Source organism: Lepidochelys kempii, chromosome 17 (genome assembly GCF_965140285.1).
Source record: "Lepidochelys kempii isolate rLepKem1 chromosome 17, rLepKem1.hap1, whole genome shotgun sequence".
NCBI classification, from domain to species: domain Eukaryota; kingdom Metazoa; phylum Chordata; order Testudines; family Cheloniidae; genus Lepidochelys; species Lepidochelys kempii.
This window is the reverse complement of record NC_136396.1, coordinates 17790315-17816020: the sequence shown is the minus strand read 5'-3', so window position 1 is coordinate 17816020 and position 25706 is coordinate 17790315. Positions and strand designations below refer to the sequence as shown.

General features: G+C 40.6%; 1 protein-coding gene across 8 annotated transcripts in view; it reads right to left on the bottom strand.

The window, feature by feature from the left end:
* Positions 1-25706, bottom strand: part of CAMKK1 (calcium/calmodulin dependent protein kinase kinase 1) — a 196134-nt gene that overhangs the window by 12677 nt on the left and 157751 nt on the right. For all 8 annotated transcript variants that reach the window (XM_073315804.2, XM_073315803.2, XM_073315808.2 and 5 more), the window contains 6 exons: positions 24799-24998; positions 24159-24212; positions 21669-21742; positions 12792-12879; positions 10055-10183; positions 7391-7494 (listed from right to left, as the gene is read on the bottom strand). In XM_073315804.2, the coding sequence (XP_073171905.1) occupies positions 7391-7494; positions 10055-10183; positions 12792-12879; positions 21669-21742; positions 24159-24212; positions 24799-24998 (649 nt within the window). The remainder of the gene's footprint in view (positions 1-7390; positions 7495-10054; positions 10184-12791; positions 12880-21668; positions 21743-24158; positions 24213-24798; positions 24999-25706) is intronic.

The following is a 25706-nucleotide window of genomic DNA, read 5'->3' as shown; positions in this document are numbered from 1 at the left end:
AGAGAGCAGATCCTGGCCTATTCAGTCCTTGAACTCTGTTGAGACTTGTCAACAAACCTGACAACTCTTTGTGGTGACATGGATACCTGTTAACAAGAACTAGACCGAGACTGCTAACCAATGACCAAAAAGCCACCAGTCAGTCACGGCCAAACTGGCCGTGTTTGAACCAGTGACTCTCAGATGAAAGGCTCCATTGTTACAGCTATTTGCTAAACCTCACTGCATAGGTGCTGGAACTATGCGTGCTGGGGATGCTGCCACACCCCCTGGCTTAAAGTGGGGTGTGGCAGCATCTCTTTGGATCAATGTCTCTCAGCACCCCCATTATACAAATTGTTCAAGCACCCCTGCTGCACTGGTCACTTTGTATCTTGCTGCCCTCAGCCCCTGTCTGTGCCTTCTCTATTTAGACTGTAAGCTCTCAGGGCATGGATCTTCTGATCTGATCTATCAGTGGGATCAAGTTCTGTAAATAATAAGAATAATTCCATGTATGGTAGCTGAAAACCACACTTTACCAACTGCACAGCAATGGTTAATGTGCAAGTATAGTGGATCTGCCAAAACATTTTTTTCAGTTAATTTGAGATGTATTAGCAATAATAAATAAGAGTAATAAATGCAGTGAAATTATGCCTGCATTAATGAGAGGAATCTGGTTCAGGTGGGGAATCTACATACCTATAATAAAGATGTATACAATGGAAGTTAACTGAGAATACTGAACAGTTGGGATTTTTAAAAACCTGTATTCAGTGACTGGGAAATTTAAAAGCAAGAGACCAAATTCATCCCTAATGTAGCTCCACTGAAGTACTAGTTACATCATAGTTGAATTTGGCCCATCGCATGTAGGATCTAAAAAAACAAAGGGTCAGATTCAGTGCAGATCTTCTGAGAGACGCTGCATAGACAGAACAGCCCAGAGGGGAGTTACAGATGGCTTTACACTACCTTTGAGCTGCTCAGATTCCAGGAAGCTGCTGCTGTGACCCAAATGACTCCCCAGCATAAGTCAGAGCAGCCTTCAGGGCTGCTCTATCTTACGGCAGCCTTTTCTGTGCTGCCTATATACTGGAGCAGCATGTAGGGACCAAAGTGAGAGCCAGAAGATCAGTCCCACAGTGTTTTGTGACCTGTAGCAGCAGTTAAACACAGTTCCAAGCTCAATCAGTGATGTAGGTGTACAGTGGTACTTTTGCCAGAGGCAGAAGCTATATAAATAGTGTTGCTAAAAACAGCCATCTTCATTTTAGCTCCATTCAATTGTAATATTTGCCAAATGCCTAAGCATAGGTGCCTTTTAAACATTTCTAGACATTTAAGTAAAGAAATAAATAACAAACAGGAAAGGATTTTTCAAAATCTTACAAGAATTGAAAAATTTAAGCCCTCCCCATGAATTTAAAAACTATTTTTAAAGCAAGGCCATTTAAGGATCAAAATCTGTAACAGCTATGAAAGGTCTCCTGCTTTTGTAAAGAACTTTGATCTGCATCTTCTTCCCTAAGCATTTCCCAGAATAGAGCTTGGCATATTGTGAGCAGGTAGTAGAAAGATTGTGAAGAAATTAATTAAGTCAGGCAGCTTCCAACCTAAGAAACTCAATGAGTAGGCTGTTAAATTGGCATCTTTCTCTCTTTTTCTAAAGGGCAGATCCCTTTTCAGAAATGTTAATTAGGCACCAGATATTGAAAAGCTAACTCAGCTGTCAAAAGGGTTCTTGCAGGAAGATTCTTGACACTGACACAGATGCAAGTTGACTTCAGCAGCACGCAGTACATATGGCTTAGAAAAACCCCAACTATTTTACAAGCAGCCTAATTACACAAATTGAATGTGAAATTGGGAAAGTTTTCTAATTGCTTCTCTTTTTTCCTATGTAGGAACACAATGCAACAATACCATCACTGATTTACCACACTTCAAAGACAGTACAGTCAGGGATGTGGAAAAACAGTGTTGTTGGGATTTTTTAAAAATTTGTTTGCTTCATTAATATAACAGAGATACCTTTAATATAATAAAGGTGACACAGGTTGCACTTCAGTTTCCAGTGTGTTTTCAGCACACAGGAGCTCACTATTAGACCATGCAAAGTGCTCTCAATTTCCACTCAGGAACATGAGCCAAATCGTGAAGTCTGCAATGTTGCTTTCATGGGAATTTTGTTTGAGTGAGGACAGCAGAATTGAGTCTAGTGGGTGCTGGTGTGCTCAGCAATATCCAGAGCTCCTAGGAACTGATGTGGGTGATTCACTAGGAGGTACTGTTCCCTCTCAGTCACCAATGGACACACACATGGTTGTAGGGGGAACTGTGATGCTGAGCATACTGCCTGCTTGATGAGATGTAAAGCCAAAGTTCTGAACACTTGCATCTTTTACAATCCTATCACACTTTTCACAAGAACATCAAGTGTGGGTGCTGCCAAAATGATTTGTACTTTCTGCAAAGTTACTGACTATGTTTCTGCAGACTAATTGGATTTGAACAGTTAAATTCTTAAAATGAGAGCTATCCCCATATAACTAAGATGAATCTTACATAAGACTGAATATAAATTACTTTAGATACGTTAGAGGAAAGTGTCATGTTTTGTTTTTCTTATAAACCAAATGCTCACATGGATATTGGCTAAGATGAGACACATAGAGCAGCTCACAGGCCATCTGGATAACAGAGCTGCATCATTGCCGATGTTGTATGTACAGAAAACAGGTGGCAGATAGTGGAGGGCATATAACAGATAGTTCAGCCACCCTGCAGTATAACTTTTCCTCAATCTAGTCCTTACTGTTGTGTATTATGTGTACTTGCTTTAAAGACTCAATGTGCCAGATCCTCAGCTGGTGTCAAAGGCATAGATGCATTAAAGTTAATGGAACTACTCTGATTTATACCAGCTGAGAATCTATCCCACCATTCTGAAGACACATACTGCCCCTGAACGTGAACTTCTGAAGCAGCATACACAATATTGCCTTAGGACTAATCCTGCAAGATGCTGAGCACTCTGGCCCTGACCCAGCAAAGGATTTAAGCACATGCTTAAATTAAAGCACACTGAGTATGACTATGACCTCAAATCAAATATATGTAATATATGACTTCAGTGGGACTACTCATGGGCTTAAAGTTGTGTGTACTTACATGCTTTGTGGGATCAGGGCCAGACTTTGCAATATCAAGCCCTTATACTGTAACAATGTGATTTAACATGGTTAGTTCCTAGAAGTTTGTTATCCTTTACTCTTGTTCTAGATTTATTTCAATTAACTTGGCACCATTCATAACATAATTTATATTTTATTTTACTTTTATATTGGAGATGATTTTATACAGAACAATCCATTGTAAATTAAGAAAGTTAGGTTGGCATGAAGCATGAGTTTAATATCTAGCACAATTTCTCTTTGCAAATATACTCAATGTAATCAGGACATAATTCACCTAGTACAATGAGCACTCCCACTTAGACTTCACAGAAATAAAATAGCTTTGCCTCTTGCTTTCTGTATTTTCTTAAATGCAATGAAGCAAAACACAGAGAAAGAAAGCTTAAATCTCTTTCATTCAAGTGCACTAATCTAACTTTTACAATGCATAAAAATAAAAATTCATATTATTTTAAATTATCTGTTTACAGTATTAAATATATCACTGTATGTAAGAAATACTGTCTGATGTGTCAATGTCTCTTGATTTAATTAGAAACATTCCTATGCTGGTCCATAAGGTCCATTTTTGCAAGTCTTAGTTTAGGGTAATCAAACATTACTGGAAGGTGCCAGAAATGCTGATTGCATGATATCACATAAGCTGATTGGGTACAATTAAGTGAAGAGGACAGCATAGTTGAGCACTTGCACACACAAAGGTTACAATAGATAGGATAAACTTTTTTTTAAGGAAGAGATATAAACTTCCTTGCTTTGGAGCAACCACAGATTGGCTGTGATTCAATCAGTGAACTGGCTCATTATTGTAAATCAAGTACCTTGAGCAAGCCAACACAATACTGGATAAACGAGAACTAGCTGACATAATTTATTTCAAAAAGCCTTTGACACAGTGCCACACAAGAGGCTATTAAGGAAACTAAGTCTAGACATGGTGGATGAAAATGACTGGAAGCGCGAAAAGCTTCCATTCAACAAGAGACTGAAAAGACTAGAATTGTTCAATTTAGAGAGGAGATAAATAAAAGGGACACAATAGAAGTATACTACCTGTCACCAAGGCTTAATAAGATTTTAAAAAATCAGATAGATTGGATAAAGATTTTTTTAGAAGGGATATAAACCCTCATGCTTCAGGGCATAAGACAAACAGAGGGGTCAGGAAGAAATGTCTCCTACTGGTAGTTTATTCTATCATTGCCTACTAAAGGGTTTCTTATGCTACCTTCCTCTTAAACATTTGGCACTGATTACTGTCAGAGACAGACTAGATGGACCACTGGTCTAATCCAGTATGGCTATTCCTATGTATCTCAGTGATTTCTATGAGAACAAGAGAAAATCCTAATATACCAGTTAGGATAAGATTTGAAGAAAAGGGGGGGAAAAAAAGCACCCATTGCTTCCCCTGAGTTAAACAGTCTGGAGGGTCTGACAGCTATTTGGTATTTTTCTTTAGACTCAGTAAAGTCTCAACATCATAGAGTGAAGAGACTCACTGGCAAGGAACTATGTGAGGCTATGTCATAGGATGATAGGAATGGAAAGTGATGGTCTGAGAGTTATATAAAGTGAAGATAAACTCTTCCTGCTAAGCTGATGAAGTATCCACATTTGAAATGCTCTTCTGACATGTACCCGAGACTGTACTTGAAGCTAAAAATCACATCATATAGAGCAGTCTCTTGGATGACATCTCGCTTGCCAGCCTGGATTGAAACTGTCAGTCTGTAGACTCTGAAAATCAGTGAGCTTCAGAAAACTGGCAGCAGAAATCAGAGAGCATGGTACATCTCTGCACTCACTACAGGCCAAATCTCAATGGGATTTGAGCATGCTCAGAACCCTAAAAGGAAGCACTCAGCACCTCATAGGATTGGGTTCCTGGGAAAAAGATATTAAAACCTGTTCTAGGTAAGGTCATAAAGATAGAAGTGCTTCTTCTGTTAGCCAGGTTCAGTTCAACATGACTGCAGTAACTCTTTCCTTTCTGGATCAGGAGTGCAGTTCATTATCCACAGTTGGTTAATCATGAGGTAGATTTACAGCAGGCTTTTGGTTCTGAAAAGGTTAAGGCAATAAAATATAAAGAGCAAAGGTGCTTCTTTATGGTGATCAAGGTCCTTTAACTCTCCTACCTCTGAAAGAGTCTCCTATAGTAGATGGGAGAAGGGAGGCAGATACAAAGGAGAAAAGTATCTAATTGGATGTAGTCATTCTCTCTCTCTCTCCGTTGTAAGGATCTGGGCAGATAGCTAGAGCTATAGGACACTCAGCTAGATGGTGCCAGCCATCTGACTAGTACAGTGTATGGCAGGTCCTGTGTTACCATCTGTTGTGCAAAATTTAATTAAGGAAACATATGGGAGTTGGAACTTGGCCTGTGTGTCATACAGGGAACTGTGAGTTAAAATTAGGACAAGGCCCTGGCTAATATTCCTGACCCAAGTATCAAACAAAAATCCTTACAGTTAAATGGCTTTTCCTTAAGATCAGTTCTTCACAGCTTTATGAGAAGTTCTAATGAGGATCAGTCTTTATCGCACAACACTGTCTGAACACTCTGAGAGTATGTCTTCACTACCAACGTTAAAGTGCTGCCATGGCAGAGCTGCCGCAGAAGTGCTGTAACATGGCTATGTAGTCTCAGCACCAGCGCTGGGATACAGCTCTCCCAGCACTGTAAAAACCCCCACCCCGCATGAGGGGAGTAGCTCCCAGAGCTGGTGCACTGTCTACACTGCACTTTACAGCGCTGAAACTTGCATCACTCAGGGGCGTGTTTTTTCATACCCTGAGCGAGAAAGTTTCAGGCTGTAAAGTGGCAGCGTAGACAAGGCCTAACTGATGTAGGCTCCATTGCGTGCTGGGGATTTGCACATTACCTTGATCCTGCTCCAACTGAAGTCAGTGGCAAAATTGCTTCTGACTTCATTAGTACAGGATTGGGCCTTAAAGTCCCATCATCTTTAACGAGAGCAACCCACTCAAATCCCTACACACTGGTGAGAGAAAATACTTTGTATTTCCAAAGATGTAGTTAGGTAGTTTAGTTAATATATATAAAAAGTTATCAGCATCTTTGGAAATCTGCTAAGAGCGGTGTTCGTTTAGCATGGAAGATACTGAGTTTTAGGCATGATGCATGTATGCCAGGGGTAGGCAACCTGCGGTACGCGAGCTGATTTTCAGTGGCACTCTCACTGCCTGGGTCCTGGCCACCGGGCCGGGGGGCTCTGCATTTTAATTTAATTTTAAATGAAGCTTCTTAAACATTTTAAAAACCTTACTTACTTTACATACAACAATAGTTTAGTTATATATTACAGACTTATAGAAAGAGACCTTCTAAAAACATTAAAATGTATTACTGGAACGTGAAACTTTAAATTAGAGTGAATAAATGAAGACTCGGCGCACCACTTCTGAAAGGTTGCTGACCCCGATGTACGCTATGTACTGTAGCTTGGTTTATCACATATGATGCGTTTTGTTGGTTCCCACAATACCAATAATGTAATGTCAAAGGTGTCCATCACTGGCTTCCAGACCCAGTCCAGGATGTGCACATTTTCCAGTTTACAGAGATTACATGGGTCACTGATTTCCAGAGCAGAGCTGAAATATATCAGCATGCTTCTAGTTTTACAGGTTTTTTATTTTTTAATGTCTAGATGACTCAGCTGGACTCCTCCAAACCTCCTACTTCTATTGTTCATGGACAGCAGAGCAGAGGCTACTTACCTAAGAATTAAATAACCTAGTTGAATTTCATCAATGGATACTTTGCTAGCTTGATGTTTGAGTACTGTTTAAACTACACACAGTATATAATAAACAAACTGGCTAAAAAGCTAGATTCTGAGCTGCTCTAAATGGGTACAACTCTTCTGAAGTCCATGGAGCTGCATTCATTTACATCAGCTCAAGACGTGGCCCTAAATATGAAAGTAGCTGCATCCATACAAAGAAATGTTTACTCTGTTCTAATGTGGATGTTTCATTATACTTCAACCCCAAATGACACTTGAGGCCTTATTCATCCCTAGTGTAACTCCACTGACTGATTTTCCACATGAAATTCACCTTTAAATTCTAAGGAAATTATCTGAAAACAGTTTCCATTATTCCTCCCACACTACTTTGTTCCTTGAAGCGGCCATATACAGCTCAGGCAGAGCACTAGAAGGGGCAGATATACATACATTAATAGGTTTCCTGGAGCAGACATGGACCTCTCTTCCCTTCTGGCCTGAACCTCAAATGGGTTTCCAAATGAGCGTTTCCTTAGCATGGCCTTCACTAAAATCTTTGAAGAAGGAAAAACAGATCAGAGAAGATAGGTGGCACAGAATTTTCATCATCTTTATAATGCTGCTCTAAGCACTAGATCAGAGGAATATAATGATTACTTTGTTAATTTAATAAAATTGTAATGCTGTTTCACAGGTAAAAACTGAACTAGAGGGATCTGTATAATAGCCCTTAGGTTTCTGTTTGGTATAAATGCTGATCCATTGGCTACTGAAGTTAGATCTCTGTTTGCAAAGCATTGCTAGAAATAGCTATATGAATACTGTCAACACCCATTGACTAGAGGGAAGGGAACAGGCTGGTTGCCTGAGCACAGGACTGGGAGCCAAGAGCTCATAAGACTTAGTTCCAGCTCTGACAGTGACTCCCTTTGTGACTTTGGAAGTCATTTTAAACCTCTTTGGCCACATCCTCAGCTGGCATAAATGAATTAGCTTCATTTGCTTCAATGTAACTATGTTGATTTACACCAGCTGAGGATCTGGCCACTTTAAATCCCTTTTCCAATCTGTGAAATGGAAATAATAATGTTCTCTTATCTACCTCATAGGGAAGTTGTGAGAGTCATTAAAGGTTAGAATGTGGTTTTATCACAAGCCCCAAAAAAGGAGAAGTAAATAGCCACACCACCTCAGTGGCTGGGTGAAGGAATTGTCACAATTACCCCGCCCTAGTGGGATTAGTCACTAAATTTAGATTTAGATTCAAGTTCAGATTCTGTACTCCCCCAATCCTTAACTCCATTTAGGTGCCTGGTGTTTAAGTTTGGGGCCATCTCGGTTACTAACAGATCTTATTGTTTCTATTTCTAGGTATCAGGATTCCCTGAAGAATATCAGATACCATCACTATAAGCACAGTATAAGACTTTAGCTATTGTGGAGATGCACGAGAATAAACAGAGTATCGAAGTTTCCAGGGCTGTCAAATAAGCTGTCATTTTGACTTTCACTATTTAACAAATAGTTTAGGAAAAGAGAAGCCCTCTGACTTAGGGGAAAAAACCATGAGACACCTTAGAACAAGTTTTACAGTTCAATCTTATCTAAAAGACACAGGGTAGCTGGCTCATGGTGATGAGGTAGGCTCACAAATTCTGCAATATTTCAGTGATTGCATTCTAAAATCAGTAGAGAAACATGGGGCCGGATTCTCAGCGGATGCAAACTGATGTAGCTCCATTGAAACCAACCAATGGAGCTACACTGATTTACACCAGCTGTAGCTCTGGTCTATGGATTTTTCCCCAAATTATGGGATGGTATTAGTATTTTCCTCCCACATGTGGAAGTTCTTAAGCCACCAGCTTTAGACCTGGCTTACCCCCCTTTGCTTTTTAAATAAGTGAGGATATGTTAACAATATTTTGTTTCAATAATTGAAAAGCAGGCATGTAGTTTTATGCCAGGAAGACTCTTCAGGACCATGACCTATATTTGTCTGGAATACTGCACTTCATATGTCAATTTCAGGACATCTGGTCACCACACGCACACTTAAGCATAACCTCAATTTGCAATCAGTAAAGTGTCCCCTTTTCATTACAATTTCATCTTTTCCTTTCATTAAACAAAAAAATTTTAAACCTGCCAGGACACATCTCATAAAGGGAAGCAAGTCTTTCAGCTCCTGACACTGGAGCCCAGTGTTTAAGAGCCTAAAGCAGAAAGGCTGAGTTCTTAACTACCCATTGTAATTTTAATGATTTATTTTAAACCTGGAGGTCAATATTTTGCAGTGTGTTTATTATTCCATCACATAGAAGATTCTGTAGGAAAAGGCTTCACACATTTATTTCTAGAGGGAAAATACCATATGATTAAATTGCCTTCAAAATGGGAAAAGAATAGGATTCGAGTTCTCAGGTCTATATCTCTAGAGGTACCTAGTGCCCACTCAGTTGCTACAGGCACCTATAGCTTGGTACTAAGTCCGCTGAAGTCAATGAAAAGACTCCCATTGATTTCATGGGCTTTTGATCAGGCCTTACTGCTGATCCAAAGAGAATATGCTCAACAACTACCAGAGCGTGTCCTATGCTGAATTTTCTGGGCCATTTGCAGCTCTGCTTCTTGCCTTGTCTATGTACATGGGTGGCTGCACAGCAAACCGTGCAAACAACCCTTTACTCTCCCTCACTGCTCTCCCTTTTTCCAGTCGTAGTGGTGGTGTTGGGATTGGAGTTACATATGCGTCTGGTAATAAGTCTTTGCAAATTTGAATTGCTTCTATCATTTGCTTCCTCTGGTGCTGGCCACCTGGGGAGCTTGGCCCTGCACCTATTATCTGAGTAGCCCCTTTGACGTCAATGCTCATATGGATAAGGGCTGCAGGACCAGGCCCCCGTGTGTTGGAGTACCAGTAAACCTTTTGAGGTAAATGCACAGCTCAAAGGCATGAACAACTCCCACTGACTTGAATGGCTAAATCATGCACATTATACACTGGAAATTTGTCTATCCCTCACGTTGAGATTGCTTCACAAGCTGATGGTTCAAAGAAAGTGACATATCTCCCGGAACATAAAAGCTTAGAAAGCTCCTGTTTTCACTTACTACAGCTGGCAAGCTTGGGATTGTCTTGACGGAATTCTTCACCTCCTCCTCAGTCACCTCCACCACAGTGCAATGCTCTTCCTCCAGAGGCAGTGGATCCTCCCCAAACTTTGTTAGCCAGGGATGCAACTACATGAAAAGGGACGCAAAGAAAGCGGTGAACAAGCCACTGCAGAGAATCCTAAATGTGTATGTCCCTTGTACTTCACACAGTGTGGATAGATGTTAGTTAATATTGGGAAATAATGACTATAGGGCTGATTATTATTACAAGCTGCGAGTCAGGATGGCTCCATTTTCCACATAGGTTGGCACATGCTGAATCAACAGGCTGAGGGCTAACTCAGAGGTTCTGTTGCACTCCAGCGACTGTGTGTAGTGTCTCTATAGACCTTAAGAGACCATCAGCACTAATTGTCATGGGCTGGCATTTTCAAAGGGGATAAGAGAGTTAGGCACTCAATTTCCACTGAATTCAGTCAAAACCTATGAAAATCCCGTTCATCAACAGCAGCTCTCTCTCACATACACAGACACTTTAACAACCCAGGCCCAGGAAAAGCGCCATAATGTGTTTTCAAACTTGGGTGCCTAAATTTAGGCACCTAAACAAGTGGCTTGATTTTCAGAAGTGCTAAGCACTCAATAACTCGTGAGTTCAGATGCTGCTGCAAATGCTCAGTATCTCTGGAAATCAGGCCACCTAGGTAAACATATAATATAGTACCCAAGTCTGAGCATTTTGGCCTAACACTAATGTAATGTTTCAGGGTCATGGAGAGGCCCCTATACACGATGTGGTTACATGGCTATGCAATTGCCCACACAACTTACCTTTTTGCCTAGATGCCACACAGACTAATGTTCATACCACATCACTAAAAAAAAACATGGCCACCCTCCTACCACCTTCCGGCTGTTCAGCTTGTTTGCCCAACATATGAGGGTCTTCAGGGGAGGTGGATTACATTGCAAACTAGGGGATTGTTGGATAGGACGCAGCCAGTGGAAGGAGGCACAGATGACCGTGAGGGAGCAGGAAGAAGCTTGTTAGAGGATGTGTCTTCTTTCCCAAATAATTAAACGCCACAGGAGTGGCTCCTATGTGGTTTAGGAGCCTCAGATGTACCTGCATCTTCCAGCAGGCCTCCCACTTTCCCTCCCCAGAGAACACTTCACCTTCTTGTGCTGCTCCCTGCTCCTCTAGTTTAGTAACCACATGGCTTATTAGATGATCTTGTAATTAATTAGCATTGTCCCATAATGTCATATAAATCAGTTTAGGGCATGGGAGGCCTGTGCATAATTTTGGTCTAATGTGCTACATAATACAAGGGGTTTCAAGTATAAACAAACAGTACTGGAGTGGGGCTCTTTGATATCAGTGTATTTGTCCAAGGGCTGGCACCTATGGAGGTTAATCAGAACAGCATCCACTATGCTTTTAAAAAATACCTGCCTACCTCCTGGGGACTAGTCCACAGCATTCAATCAGACTGATGTTTGCTGCCTACAAACTTTAGAAGGAGTTTAGTGCAGGTGTCCAGAGCACTTTTCAAGAGCTCAGCAAAGAACTTCTTTATGGCACTTAATTAAATTGTGTATTCCAAAGATGATTATTCATGCTTATAACAACCCTCTTCAGAAGCAAAACACCACAGTCGACCCTAAATGAAATCATTTTTATTAAAAGTATGGAATATCTAAGTCGTGTGAGCATTTCAATTAGGAGATAAGTGTATTTCGTGCATCAACATGATTCAGAAACAGCAATTTCCTTATGTTCCCCCATATAATTTCCTTGATTTTTTTTTGTTAACTGCAATTCCAAACTGAGTTTGCCAAACAATTAGACCTAAATAACTGTGAATAACAAGAGTGATACATCCGAGATGCAAATTAGGAGAGGGTAGATATAGTTAATCCACCCCCACCCCTGCTTTATTCAACTTCAGTTTCTCTGGGCTGGTTTACACCAGCAGCGCTGCGCTGGGAGAGGGCTCTCGGCTCCCAGCGCTGGCCACTATCTATCTATACTATCTGACGCTTTACAGCGCTGAAACTTGCTGCGCTCAGGGGGGTGTTTTTTTCACGCCAGTGTAGACAAGCCCTCTGACTCTTTTCAAATAGGTGAGACTTCTCAGTGACTAATGATAGCAGAACATGGTATCAGTCCTGAAACAAAATGTACAAAGCAGCATGGAGCATCTTTCTCCATCAGGGGTGTTCGTTGCTCTGGATTCATGAGCTTTGCAGAACAATGACCAAGGTAATGTTGACAGAAATGGACGCTACATTCCTTGATCCCATTCCTACATGTATAACAACAGCCAGCATGGTATGAACAACAAGTACATACACGTATAGTATTCAGCTTCACAGTCACTGCAACACACATCTGTGTCTGCTAGACTAGGGAACAGGTCTGATAACTCAAGTTAGCCATCTCAGTAAAAAAACAAGATTTCAATCTACAAAAGTGTTTGTGGGAAACGCTGTCAGTGTTTTATCCAGATTTTGAACAATTTTAATTAAAAATCCCCTTTTATTAATATTCTCAGAAATAAGCAGCATCAGAGTGATTTTAAGTCATACAAATATGGAGCCAAGTGAATGTACTCACCCTTTGAGCTATGCTGGTAAGTTTTGTCACATTACAAGTAATACAAGAAATATGAAACCAACTGAGATTACATGAAACAATTCCAAATAAATATAACATTCATGATGAATTTACCTTAATCTCAGGAACTGTTATCCTCGTTTCTGGATTTTTATCCAGCATCCTTACAATCACTTCTTTGAGCTCTTCACTTATCTGTGGCCTGATTAAAGAAAATACCAATATATGGTTAATAAGGTAACTACAAATGACAATCTTATGCATAAAGCTTCTCGTAGTAATATTCTGTTAATTTGCTCCATTTACAAGTACAGAATTCTCCCCCCCACACACAACTGCGAGGATATTCAGACTGGGAAGTGAAAATCAATTCTTCTTTGGCCTTATGATCACTAATAAGGATAATGTACACCAGATTCTGCCTACAGACAAAGGGGTTGTACAGGAGCAAATAAAGGCATATCTAAAGATTGGGGGTTTTATAGCTATTCTGAGGGCAGAATCTGAGACAAAGAGGTATAACTGACGGGCACAATCTAAACGGTGTTGTACAAGTGACAATAAATACATCATTTTGCTTGCAGAAACATTATTATTAACAACAATGTGTTGGAAAGAAATAGCCCTGTTTGATATTCAAATCTCAGGTTGAGTTTGCAGGTTGTATTAATTGAAAAGTTTCCACAAATGCTTATGAAAATTGATTTCAAATTTAACATTTGTCTGAAGCTTTTGCAACCAAAATGCTGCAGAACTGTGCCAGAAAAGGGTCAAAGAAGGGAAATAGTTTCAATTCCCAAGATAAGGGTCTTATAAAAAGTAAACAATCAACACAAACGGTAGCAAGAACATTTGATTTTTTAAAATAGTTTTTCCTGGGTTTAATAATCTAGCCCCCAATCTTGTAAACCCCTCTTCACACAAATGGTAGTTGCTCATGCAAGTTGTTCCCTTAAATGGATTACTGTTAAAAGCAAAGGACTGTATGATCAGTAGTATTAACAACACCGGTAAGGACTTTTAAAAACAAAAATAATTTTTATTATGACAATACTCTGAAATAAAATTACATTAGTGTGTGTTAGCACTGTGATAGTTAGTTGATGATCTCTGTCAGCATTTCTCTCATAAACAATTTTCAGTGGTGCATATATTTGCTCAAAGCTGGAACTTGGCAATGTAAAATTTCACGCCAGGAGAACACTTCCCTCCCATGAGAATACATTTCAGTGCTCATGAATGTGACAGATTAAAAATGCTGGTGATAACTAGGCATAACGCTTCCCTCTCTCTCCTCTTCAAAAGCAAAAGGAAATAAACCAACCATATACAAATAAATTACATTCAAATCATATTAAGGGACATACCAGTGTGATGGATTTGGAGCTGCTCTGTAATAACTTATGAACACTGTATGTTGACCTGGTTATTGGGACATTCAGTGTATGAATATGTTGGTTTAGTCTAATAAGGGACTGTCGGGAAAAACAAAAGCAGGAAGGGCCACAATGGCTTAAGATAAGCCACTTCTCAGAAAACACTTATGAGTTGTTAAGAGACAATGCCAGAACTATTGGCCCTAAGGACTCTGGCTTGATCTCCTATTGAGCCTACAGGAATGGTCTGGACCAGAGGAGTAAATGCCTGGGAATTCATTGAGATTGGGCAGTAGTTGTTTGGGGGAACCAGACTCAGACACAGTAACATACTGGTCTGTCTAGGTTACCATCAGTGGATGGGAACACTTTAGGTCAGAAAGACATGTTTTAAAATGCTTTTGTTTTAAAAGCTTTGTTCCACTGTTAAAATAAACAACACTTTTGTTTCAAGAAGTCTGTCCTATCCCTGTTCACCACTGATCACAGACTGAGAGGAACTGCAGGTACCCTAGTTCAGCTGGACCTCAGGTGGGTGAGAACAGTTGATCCACAGATACTGTATCCCAGGGCCTGGTATAAGAACAAGACAATTGTGGCATTTCACTCCAGGAGAGGTAAAGGTCTGAGCCCTGAAAGAGGACAGAAGTGCAGCTAGCCCTGTAACTGTGATAGCTAGCAATGTGAGAACAAAAGGGCCTGATTCTCACTTACACTGAAGCTCTTTAATACTGCTCTGGCTGTGTAAAGGGGTCATAAAGCGGTACTCTTTAAACATCACAGTGGTGCCATGGCGGGTGGAGGGAGGATCAGGCTCAGACAACGGGAGGGACAGGAATGACCAGTAGAATACTGCCATTTTCTAGACTACCAGTCACATGAAATTTTAGGCAGAGGGCAGGAAGGGGAAAAACCATGACACTCTTATAACAAAGATCTGGGCTATAGAAGATACTAATACTGGAGCAGAGAGCAGTAGTCAGCAGGTCATAAATAAGTTGTCAGGGCTGCTAACACAGCAGGTAGCTGAGATAAAGGTGAGATGGTGCTTTCTAAAAGGTCTAAGATCTGTCAGCGCAAAAGCAGTATTAATGTAATTTGTTTAAAAAAAAAAAAAAAAAAAAAAAGACAGCACAATGGTCTACTCTGATATTTTTCTACGAGCCAGAAAGACTTCTAGGCAGACACAGAAATAATGAAAAGTCATAAGAAAGGGCAAATGCATGGCTGTCTTTGTTGCAGACAAGCTCTTTGCGAAATTCATGCAGTTCTGGGTACGTTACTGTTGAAATTAATTGAATTACCCAGTTAATAACAGAGAGAGGAAGGAAGGAAAAAATGGCCTTGCACCGGCTATTCACTATGTCAATGCTAAACAAAATGCCCACCACTTACACCAGCACTTCTATGCAGGAGATGTGCAGGACACTCCGGGGCAATTCAAAGGGACAGTATGTGCACCAAAAAGGGGAAAATGTCTTCCATGTGTTTGGAACATATGTGTACAAACGTGTTTGTTTGTCTCCCATTAGAGACTCATGGAGTCTCCCTATTTCTCCCCTTCACTCTTCCATTTTAAAAGAACTCATGTCGTACTTGACAATTTTTTTAGTGGAAGATTGCACAATACTTTGGAGTTCGTTAACACTATTTCTCAATCAGCCAGGGGTATTGTTAAAGCATGGCACAGGGCTTCTTCACAATTCAAACATGCTGCAGTATTGCTAACCACAACCATTGAGACAAGGCCTCAAATAGTCCCCAATGGGCTTAAAAACCATGAGATTTTAAATAACTTTGGGGTCTTTTTAATTGCCTTCTGTACTTGGAGCAATTAGGGTTCATGTTTTCCAGCTTTTTCCCCACAACAAAGGGAGCTGGAAATGTCTTTATTTTTCTAAATGAAAACTAAGATTCTCGAATATTCCCAGGAGCTTGGAAGAACACCTAGTATCGTGAGATTCATGACAAAATAGTGAGAATTGTCAACATTGCATGCTACCTCCATTGTAGGTCAGAAAAAGAATGACTTAACTTTAGATCCCTATTAGAATCACACATATAATATTTCCTGCACTCTTAATAGATTTCTGGACACAAAACCTTTACCAATTTGTTGTTAGTCCTGAATAATTTTTATTTAGTGTCAATTGTAACATAACCCAAGATGAAATTATACCTACATCCATTTTCTTAAATATCTAGCACAATGCACAGGAGTTTAGATGCATGATCCTCATTTATATTAATAGAGTTGCATATCTACAGAAAATATTTACCCACTGTTTCTGGCCTAAGGGGAACTGAAATATTGGAGCACAGAAAGTTACATTTCTTTCTTTAATCGTTCATAAAGGAGGGATTGAGTTTCCACGGACCCTCTGTAAACAGAAATGTGTGTCTTTTGTAGCCATGGTAAAATGCCCCTATATATAGCTGGGTGCTAATTCTGTGGGAGGTCTGAGGTGGAATCAGTCCAGTGAGTTCTTGCTTAATATGCATCTCTCTGTTACCATCTTTATCAAATAAATGGATTTAGTTTAGACAGCAATCAACACACAGTAACTTTTTCTATCTCTTAACATCTTAATAAGCAGCAAGATTTTTTTTAGACTGGGAGAATTGGTCAATGAGAAGTCAAAATAAATCATGCAGCAAGAGTTATTCCTGAAGGAGATGGCTGCATGAAGAAAAGGTTTCTTAACGCAACCCAGTTAGCCCATTAAATGTTAATAACTTACTGTGGAGACAGATGGGAACAGTCACTCGTAAACTGACTGCTAACCCAAATATATGATGGGCAAATTGCCCAGGACCTGAGAGAGCAGAGACACGATTGTCTACGTAAACAATTTTTTGCTGCAGCTCTGTTAAAACAAACATCCATCCAAAATCATGCAGCAATGGCAACACAGAATGAATTACCTTAATGGGTTCTGTCCATATTTGCAATGCCTTGGGCCTGATTATCTGTAATGGGCTGATGCCCTCAAACCTAAGGGCCAGATTTTCAGAAAGACTCAGCACCCACAATTGGAGCAAGATTTTCAAATGAGTTCAGCTCCCCATTAGGCACTTAAGACAAATAAGCAGATTCTCAAAGGAGCTCACTTTGGAGTCTAAGAAGTTTTGATACTCTGGACCTTATTTGAGTGCCTAAATGGGAGCTGAGCTCTTCATCTGGCCCCTTCCTGATTTAAGTGGGAATTTGAGGATGCTCAGCTCCTCAGAGGAGAAGGTCCTTAGCATCTCAAAAATGATTCACGCCACTGGATAATGAATATCTGGCTACAATTTGGGCTGTGTGACCCTGGTACTTTACCAGGAGCATGTTTCATTAGAGTTTTAATGTCCTCATGCACATTTCTAAATACTGAAGTAATTTTATCTCTAGATTTTGACTAAAATGAAGGATTAATTAATGCAAGTAGGTCAGAAATTCTGTATCTGGATATTGGGCTGAGTTGGAAAAAATGCAGCTTTGGGTTCCTCATCCAAAAGCAAATGGAGAAATAAATAAATCATCATCCAAAAGCCAGAGTGAAGGCCTGAAGCTGTGAAATGCAGAGAAGTGGCAGATATGTTTACAGACGCTTTATAGCCCTGTCTACACGACAGACAGAGCCATGTTAAGTGGAACCAGGGACTGACGGACAGACTCATTTGACAGCGGTACAGAAAACATGGACCACATAACAGCATTTTTCCCACTACAACTGTGTGTTAATTTGGTTGGCTTGTATTCATCTGCCACACTGCACAACCCTGAGATCAACAGATCAATATTATTAAGGCCAGAAAGAACACTATGATCATGCTGTCTGACTCCTGCATAGCACAAGCCATAGAATTTTACCCAGTAACTCTTATAGTTGAGGGAATTCATTATCATCATCATCAGTACATTCTGTGAAAATGCAGGCAGCTGTTTCATACAGCCTTAGATCCTGGTGCCAAGGGTGGGGGTTAAAGTTAAAGTTGTTTTTCACATGGTGCATTGCACTTTTGAGATATCCTCTGGCACAGACGTGGGGCCTGATTCTCTCCTGCCTTGCATGTGGTGTAGTCATTTACAGCCTGTGTAAAGTGAGTGTGAAATGCTACCAATATCAGAATGAAAGCATTTTACACCCACTTTGCACAGGTGTATGCGACTACGCAAGATGCAAGGCAGTGAATAATCAAGCCTGTGGGAGACAGAAGTACTGGTTAAACAGGTAACAGACACAGTGTTATTCCCCCCATTCATGTTTGAACTAAGGCAGAACACTATTCAAGTGAAGTGCTGCAATAAGGAACACCCACATGGTTAGGAATCATGTATTTATCATGTTGCATGTGTGGGATCAACCTTGCTACATCCTAGTTACCAACCGAGTAAAAAATCCCATCATAGTGTAGGTGAATATTCAGGAAGAGAGCTTTCCATACATCCAGTCCTTCAACAGCTTTATTTCATCCTTTGCAAGGCCAACCGTTATCCTCTAACACAATTCTCGTTCCCAATTAATATTCCGCACAGGAAGTATCAAAGGACGTAGCGTTACATTATTATCCAGTAGTACAGCTCTACTGTGTCCCACATCAAGCTAAGCCAGGGTCATGAGAGTATATCACTCAGACTTCTATTACCTCTGTTATCATAGGACTTTAGTAGAGGGCGCTACTATTCTGATTCTTAGGGGGTGGGGGTGGGGAGTTGGTTCAGGATCAGACCCTGGAAAACTTACACTGGTGAGTGGTTACTAACACAAGTAATCCCATTGACTCAAATCAGAGTACTTGTGTGAAGAACTACCAGTGAGCACAAGAGGTTCACAACATGGTTCATAAGTAACTTGATACAATTTGCAGTAATAAAGATATTTTCTACAGTAAATATAGAGACGCAGAAGACAACAGAGCCGATAGTGAAGTAATCATTTATTGTTTTGTTCTGTTTGTACAGCACCTAGCACAATGGGCTTCTGGTCCAAAACTAGGCACTACAGTAATACAAATAATATATAATAATAAAAATAATATTTATCTTAGGTAAAACTGGCAATCATTTCAATTCCAACACTGCAGTACACGCAAAGGGGGAATAAATACTTACCGTCCCTCGGCAGATTCTCAGCAGCTTAGATAGGCACTGCTTCAACTAAGGGAGAATCAGAGGTTTTGATATTTTATTTTATTCTAGGAAGTTGAGATTTGATGTTCCATTTGGATCTTCTCATGTCTGTCTCTGGAAACATCACTGGCACACATGCCCTAGTACAATAATATTGCTTTGGCTGATTTTATGACATCATAATGGGGTTACTGATAGAAGCCAGGAGTCTAATAAATCTGCAGACAGACTTTTCAGCCAGCTAGTTCAAGCTGACAGGAATAGAACAACTGATTTCTGTGGGTCAAGAGAACAGAGCCTTCACATGTATCCCCTGGGACTCATCCTTGTGAGCCTTCTGGGTCATGCTGCCTCTGCCCTTCCCCTAGAAACAAAATACCCAAACATCCTGCACTCACTGGTACCAACATGACTCTCACAGGAGCTCCCACGATAGTCCCCTCATATATTATTAACTATTAAGTTTTAAACTGACTCTCATTTGTAAAGCAAATTTTTGGATGGGCATCAATGAGGGAAAAAACCCAACCCCATAGTTACAAACAGTATGAAACTACTCTCATTATTACTACAGGATGCAAACAACAGGACAGCTGTAGATGTCACTATTTCACTGTACTATTGGGCATGACAGAACATTTGTTGCCCACCCACTATTGCAGGGTGAAATTCCCATCTCGGAAAACATTCCTCTAGACTGATGCTATTATCCTGCTGGATTTGGCTTCCATGGGTTTCTTTGTTCTTCCAGCCTCTTGAATTACTGACTTCTTTAATATAGTCTTAAGTCAATTTATTTTCCCTTACTACTATTTAGTTGCATTAAGTGTTAGCTTCACTGGTCACAGAGTCCTAGATCTTAAGCGGTGATAAAAAAGGGACTATGAAAACCATTAGGGATGCCAGGGCTTATGATACTTTCTTGGCACTGCCAAAGAGGTAGACTGCAGTTTCTAATCAATTGGTGAGCCTGCTTCATCTCTTGTGTATCTCTATTTATCCTGCCTTTTTAGCAGGCGGAGTTAGTAGAATATCTTAACCCTGCAGCGCTCCACTAGAATACAAGGATCGAGATGAAGAATTCTGTTACAACAGCAGGTTTCACAGATAGATTGTAGCCATATGTGTTTCCAGCAGCTTCCTTCTGATTATCCCTCCACTTCTTTTAGAGTTTCCTTCTCTATACACAATCCTTATGGAAATTATGGCCACATGTGCTGGTAGCCTCCATCACTGTATTACAGCTATTCACTAAAACCACTCACTTCACGGTAACACTATTAGCTTATCATAAGTGATGAGGGTAGTGAACTGCTGGATTTGGCTTCAAGAATAAATATCTTTCTTCAGCAAAATTTGTGAACATTGCACACAGTGCCACACTCTGGTTAGCGGAGGCACCTGAGCTGAAGCCCCTTGTCTATAACCGAGAGGGCAGATTCCAGAGCATTCTCCATTCACTCCAAACCTTTGGAATATGCTTCCTCCTAAGGTTCACAACAGCCCAAGTTTTTCTGCATTCAGGACATGCTGCAAGGCCCACCTTTCTTCTCTTGTCTGTGAGATGGGTGTTGGACAGGGCTGGTGCTCTGGGGAGTGTATTGGGGTTGGTTCGATTCTGTTTTTTATATATATGTATGTTGTCATTAGGTTATCTGAGCTGATCTTGGGTAACTGATGTGTCTGTTTGTTTTATAGTACATTTTTTAAGATTAAGGGTGCTATGAGCGTTGGAGTGGTATTCTTTTGTTAGACTTTGTAAAAACCCAAACAAGTAAATAAATAATCCCCCCCCCCCATGCTGATACCTCGGGCACTACCAACCCTTAGTTAAGTATCTTGTTTTGGTCTAGCATTGGAAAACCTTGGTTAGTCATTTAGGGCCAAAATTCTATCTTCACATATGTTGCACCCAGCTCCAGCTGACTTCAGTGAAAACTGCATATGCTCATTTATGGCCAGAATTTGGCCGATGGAACTTCTCACTTTTACAAACAATAGCATGTAGAACAAGCAAAATAAAAAAAGAACAGAGACAACACAATTTAAACAACATCCCCAAAGCCTCCAGAGGGAGGCTAGCTCAGCTGGAGAGGAAAGATAGTTCAGTGGTTACAGTGCTAGATTTTGGAGACCCAGGATTCAAGTCCCTGCTTTGCCACAGACTTCCCGTGTGACCTTGGGCAAGACACCTAGTCTCAGGCCTCGGTTTCCCATCTATAAAATAGGGACAACAGCACTTCTCTACCTCACAAGGGTGTTGTGAAGATAAATACATTAAAGATGTATACAAATACAGATTTATATTAAATACGCAATAAGATACTACAATAATGGGGGCCATAGGATAGACAGAAAGGAAACCTCAGAACAAACAAATACACACATAAAACTCCACACAGAGTCAGCACGATAGCCACCTGTTATCATGTATGTTGCACAATTAATAACATTGCAGACTGCACTTTATTTTACAATAGTGCAGTAAAGGTTACTTACTCTTCTGGGAACTCCACCACCTTGTTCTTGATCTTGTTATGGAGAGCCAGAATGTATTCATCTATAAAAGGGCACTACAAAACAAATCAATGATTTTCCAGCTGTTAGGCATCTCAAGTGTTTAGCAATTGCCATTCAGATGTACTTTTGTTACATGTTTCTTCTGAATTTGACCCAGAAGATACATGCAGGGTATGTTAGTAAAATCTCCCCACCTCTCACAAGCAGAGTTATGCCTTACTTAAAAAGTTAAATGCAGAGATTTTAAAAGAGCAGGGTTGCCCAGCGACTGCAGCACTAGAGTGAGACTCAAGAGATCTGGGTTCTATTCCGGACTCTGCCACTGACCTGCTGGGTGACCATGGGCAAGTCACTTTGTCTCTCTGTGTCTCAGTTTACCCATCTGTAAAATGGGGGTAACAATACTGGCCTTCTTTGTAAAGCACTTTAAGACCTACTGATGAAAAACTTTGTATAAGTGCTAGGTATTATTGTTTACCATACAAGGGTAATTAAGAAATTCATCTCCAAAATGAATAGTGGAGATTCACCTGTCTGAGAAAAAAGATGAAGCAAGAAAATTACCCAAGGCCAGGGGATGGAATCCAATCCACCCTGCACACATGCAACTTGCATCAACGCTGCGAGTTACCACATAGCCCCTATTCCAGTCTATGGAATGTGCCTGCTGCTGCTTTAGACTTCTAGACAACAGTTACTGGATTTGTGTAAGCACAGATCCAATGGTTCCATTCCTACCCCTCTCCCCTCAATGCTCTCCTATACACCAGTTTATCTGGAGCCGCTGGGAAACCCTCATTCATAGCACACACACAGGGGTCTAGTCCCCATGTGGTGTTGCTCTGTCAGCCAGTGCCATGCAGGGCTACCATGGGGATTTTTGGTCAGGAGGACATTGTATGGAGCCTCCACTCAATAGAATATATGGGTATATTTTTATATGATACATGGAAAATTGCTTCCTTCTTTAGTTGCCTGCTGTGATGTCAGTTCATAGTTCTGGGGCCTCCTCTGACAGCTGGTCATATCACACTCCCCCTGACTGTATTGTCTGTTTGCAAAGTCATTGACTTTTGCAGGTGAAATGGAATCTTGAGCTTCAAGTCTTCACAGGTAAGCGAAGTAGGACCCAGCTTTCAAATATATTAAGTTTTAAGGATGACATTTACTTGGGAGACTGTTCACGATCTAGGATCTTAAACAGATTTAAAAATGCTTCACAGAACAGCTTTACAGATCTTGGGCACTAACCACCTACATGATGCCTAAAATAGTCTTCTTCAATCCCTTTTTAAATTTTCTGTGCTAAATTCAGATACATGAGCTCAGTGCACATTTGTTTCTAATGTAACTTTTTCCAGTTGATTGATATATGCCTAAATTCTGGTTCTTCCTATCTGAGCACCATGGGCAGGTGGGTAGGAGCGGAGCTGTTGTGACTGACTAGCCTTTACTTGAGCCACTCTGCTTGCAGAAAACCTCAAGGGGGCAGAGCATTCAGCAGTGCCCCTTACAGCTGGTCCAAAGACAGTAGTGTGAGCACCTGCTTCTGGTGGGATAGGGGATGGTTTTCTGGCCTTGTCCCCTGAACCGCCTAGCCAAGGTGAGTTATAAAATGAAGGGAAATGAGTGCACAGTATTTACTGCAAGACCAACTGAAACTGTATGGGGGTTTCTTGGAACAGAACAGTTAATTGGTTTTATTTACCTTACCTCTTCCAGTCTTCTCCATGCCATAACACATGGGGAAATGATATCACCAGGGGGCAAAATCCTGAGAGATGCACAGTCAACTTCAACTATCTTCAGGATTTGGTGCAAATAATTTATTTTAGAAATAGCCCAGTGCGCAGTTATCATAACTAATAAAATATCCTGAATTAGTTAAACCAATCACAACTGTAACAAAACTACTTGTTCCTTTACGTTTTACCCCAGTCAATTATAGCCACATCAGCTACAAAGCCTTGAAACTGTGCAGTGTGATTTGTGGGGCCCTGCATGACCTTGGGAGGATCCTACAAAACCATAAAAATTTTTTGCTCATGCAGCAAATTACCATAACCTGTACAGGTCTGCCGTGTTTATCAGCTGACCGACAGCACACTATCTGGATCATTTAAAGCACTTTAGAGCAGCTTTTGTATCAAACTCGTGCTTCTCTCCACATGTTCTGCGTGATTTGTTTTCTAAATCCAGGAAATATTTGGGTGGGGGGAGGGGAGTCAATATTTTTGCCACTGGTGCCAATCTGGGCACTGATGTAAGCTATGGCGCAGACCTGTGAATTTTTACGTATGGATGCCACCCTTATTCACCCACTGACTTCATTAGGACTATTTGGGAGAATGAGAGCTTTCAGATTCAAGCTTTTGTTTATTGTTTTTCACCTATTTGTGGGAGAATCAGTCTAATGATAACCAAGCCACAGCTCCTATATAAAATTCAATTGTTCTACAGTCATCTTACCTTCCCATATACAAAGCAATACAAAGTAATTCCCATGGCCCATACATCAAGTGCCTGAAAGAAAGCAATTGCACTTAGTAAATTAGATCCATCAGCTAGATACATTTTAGATCAGCCAGCTATTTTCTCAAACATAAAAATAAACTCTTTTTCATTAGGAACCCAATTTTATAGATACCGAACAATGTAATTAGATAGATACATTGCTATATGCACACAAAGAAGTCTGCAAACCAACCACCACACTTTTACCGCTATTGGCCAGATTCTGCCAGCCTTAATCACATCCAGTAGTTTCTCACTGTACAAACAATACCATTCATTTCAATCAGACTACTTGTGGAGGAAGACACTACTTAACATGAAGAAGCCTGGCAGAAATCTGACCTACACAAACAATAATGGATCAAAACCTGAAATCTCACTCAGGCAAAACTCCCATTGGAGTCTACGGGAGTTTTTTCTTGAGTAAAACAGTTAGGACCTCAGGATTTGACTCAATAATAAAAGAAAAATTCTTCTTTATTTTACCTGGCCTGTGAACAGAGACACACCGATGAGGATGGTTTGGATACCACCCTTCTTTTCATGTTCCCCAGGTCTTAAAACTCAGACTAATTAGTGGTGATCGAAGACCTACCTTTCCACTAAAGCTTTTGCCAGAATCTGAAATCGCCTCTGGAGCCATGAAGGCTGGTGTACCGGCAGTACTGGAAAGCTGGGCGTCATTCCCTTCAAACTGATTACTGACTCCAAAATCAGCTATTTTGACATGCCCATCATCTCCCAAGAGCAGGTTGGAAGGCTTGATGTCCCGGTGAATGATCTTCTGATAGTGCACTGTAAACAGATGGGAACATGCTCTTCAGAAACTACCCAGCACATCTGGAAGAAACCACAATATAGAACAGCACCCTTCCATCTCCAACCAAATGCTAGCTAATGCCCAGGCCTATACATCAGACTTTAGAAAGCCAAGGGCTTCATCATACTTTCTAAAATAGTTGTTGACCCACTATGCTCACGAAAGCTTATGCTCAAATAAATTGGTTAGTCTCTAAGGTGCCACAAGTACTCCTATTGTTTTGTAGTGAGCCTTGTTCAACCCCCTTGGGGAGGTAAAAATATTTTTCCCTTGCTGAGCTTAGTATTTCTGAAGCTTTCTCTTAAATTTTGAGTGGCCATAAAATCAACACGGGTGGTTGTATTTAAAATGACAGTAACCTTAATTTAAATGGTGTAAATTAGTCAAAGCATTTTTATTTATACATGTCATCCCTTATACCAGCACAGCCCTGGGACCAGTGATTGCCAGAGGACTACTGTTCTGTGCATAAAAGGAGGACTTTAGTCCCCAGAGTAGGATGGTGAGTGGAACTGGAGGACAGTCACATTTCAAGAGGGACTGGGATTAGCAAGGGACCAGGAATACAAGCCAGGGCTGGGTTGCTGTAGGTGAACAACAGAACCTCATCGAGTAACACTGGCCACTCTAGGATTAATAGAGCTGCTTTCTACAACTCTGCCTGCCTGTTGTGTCACTGGGGA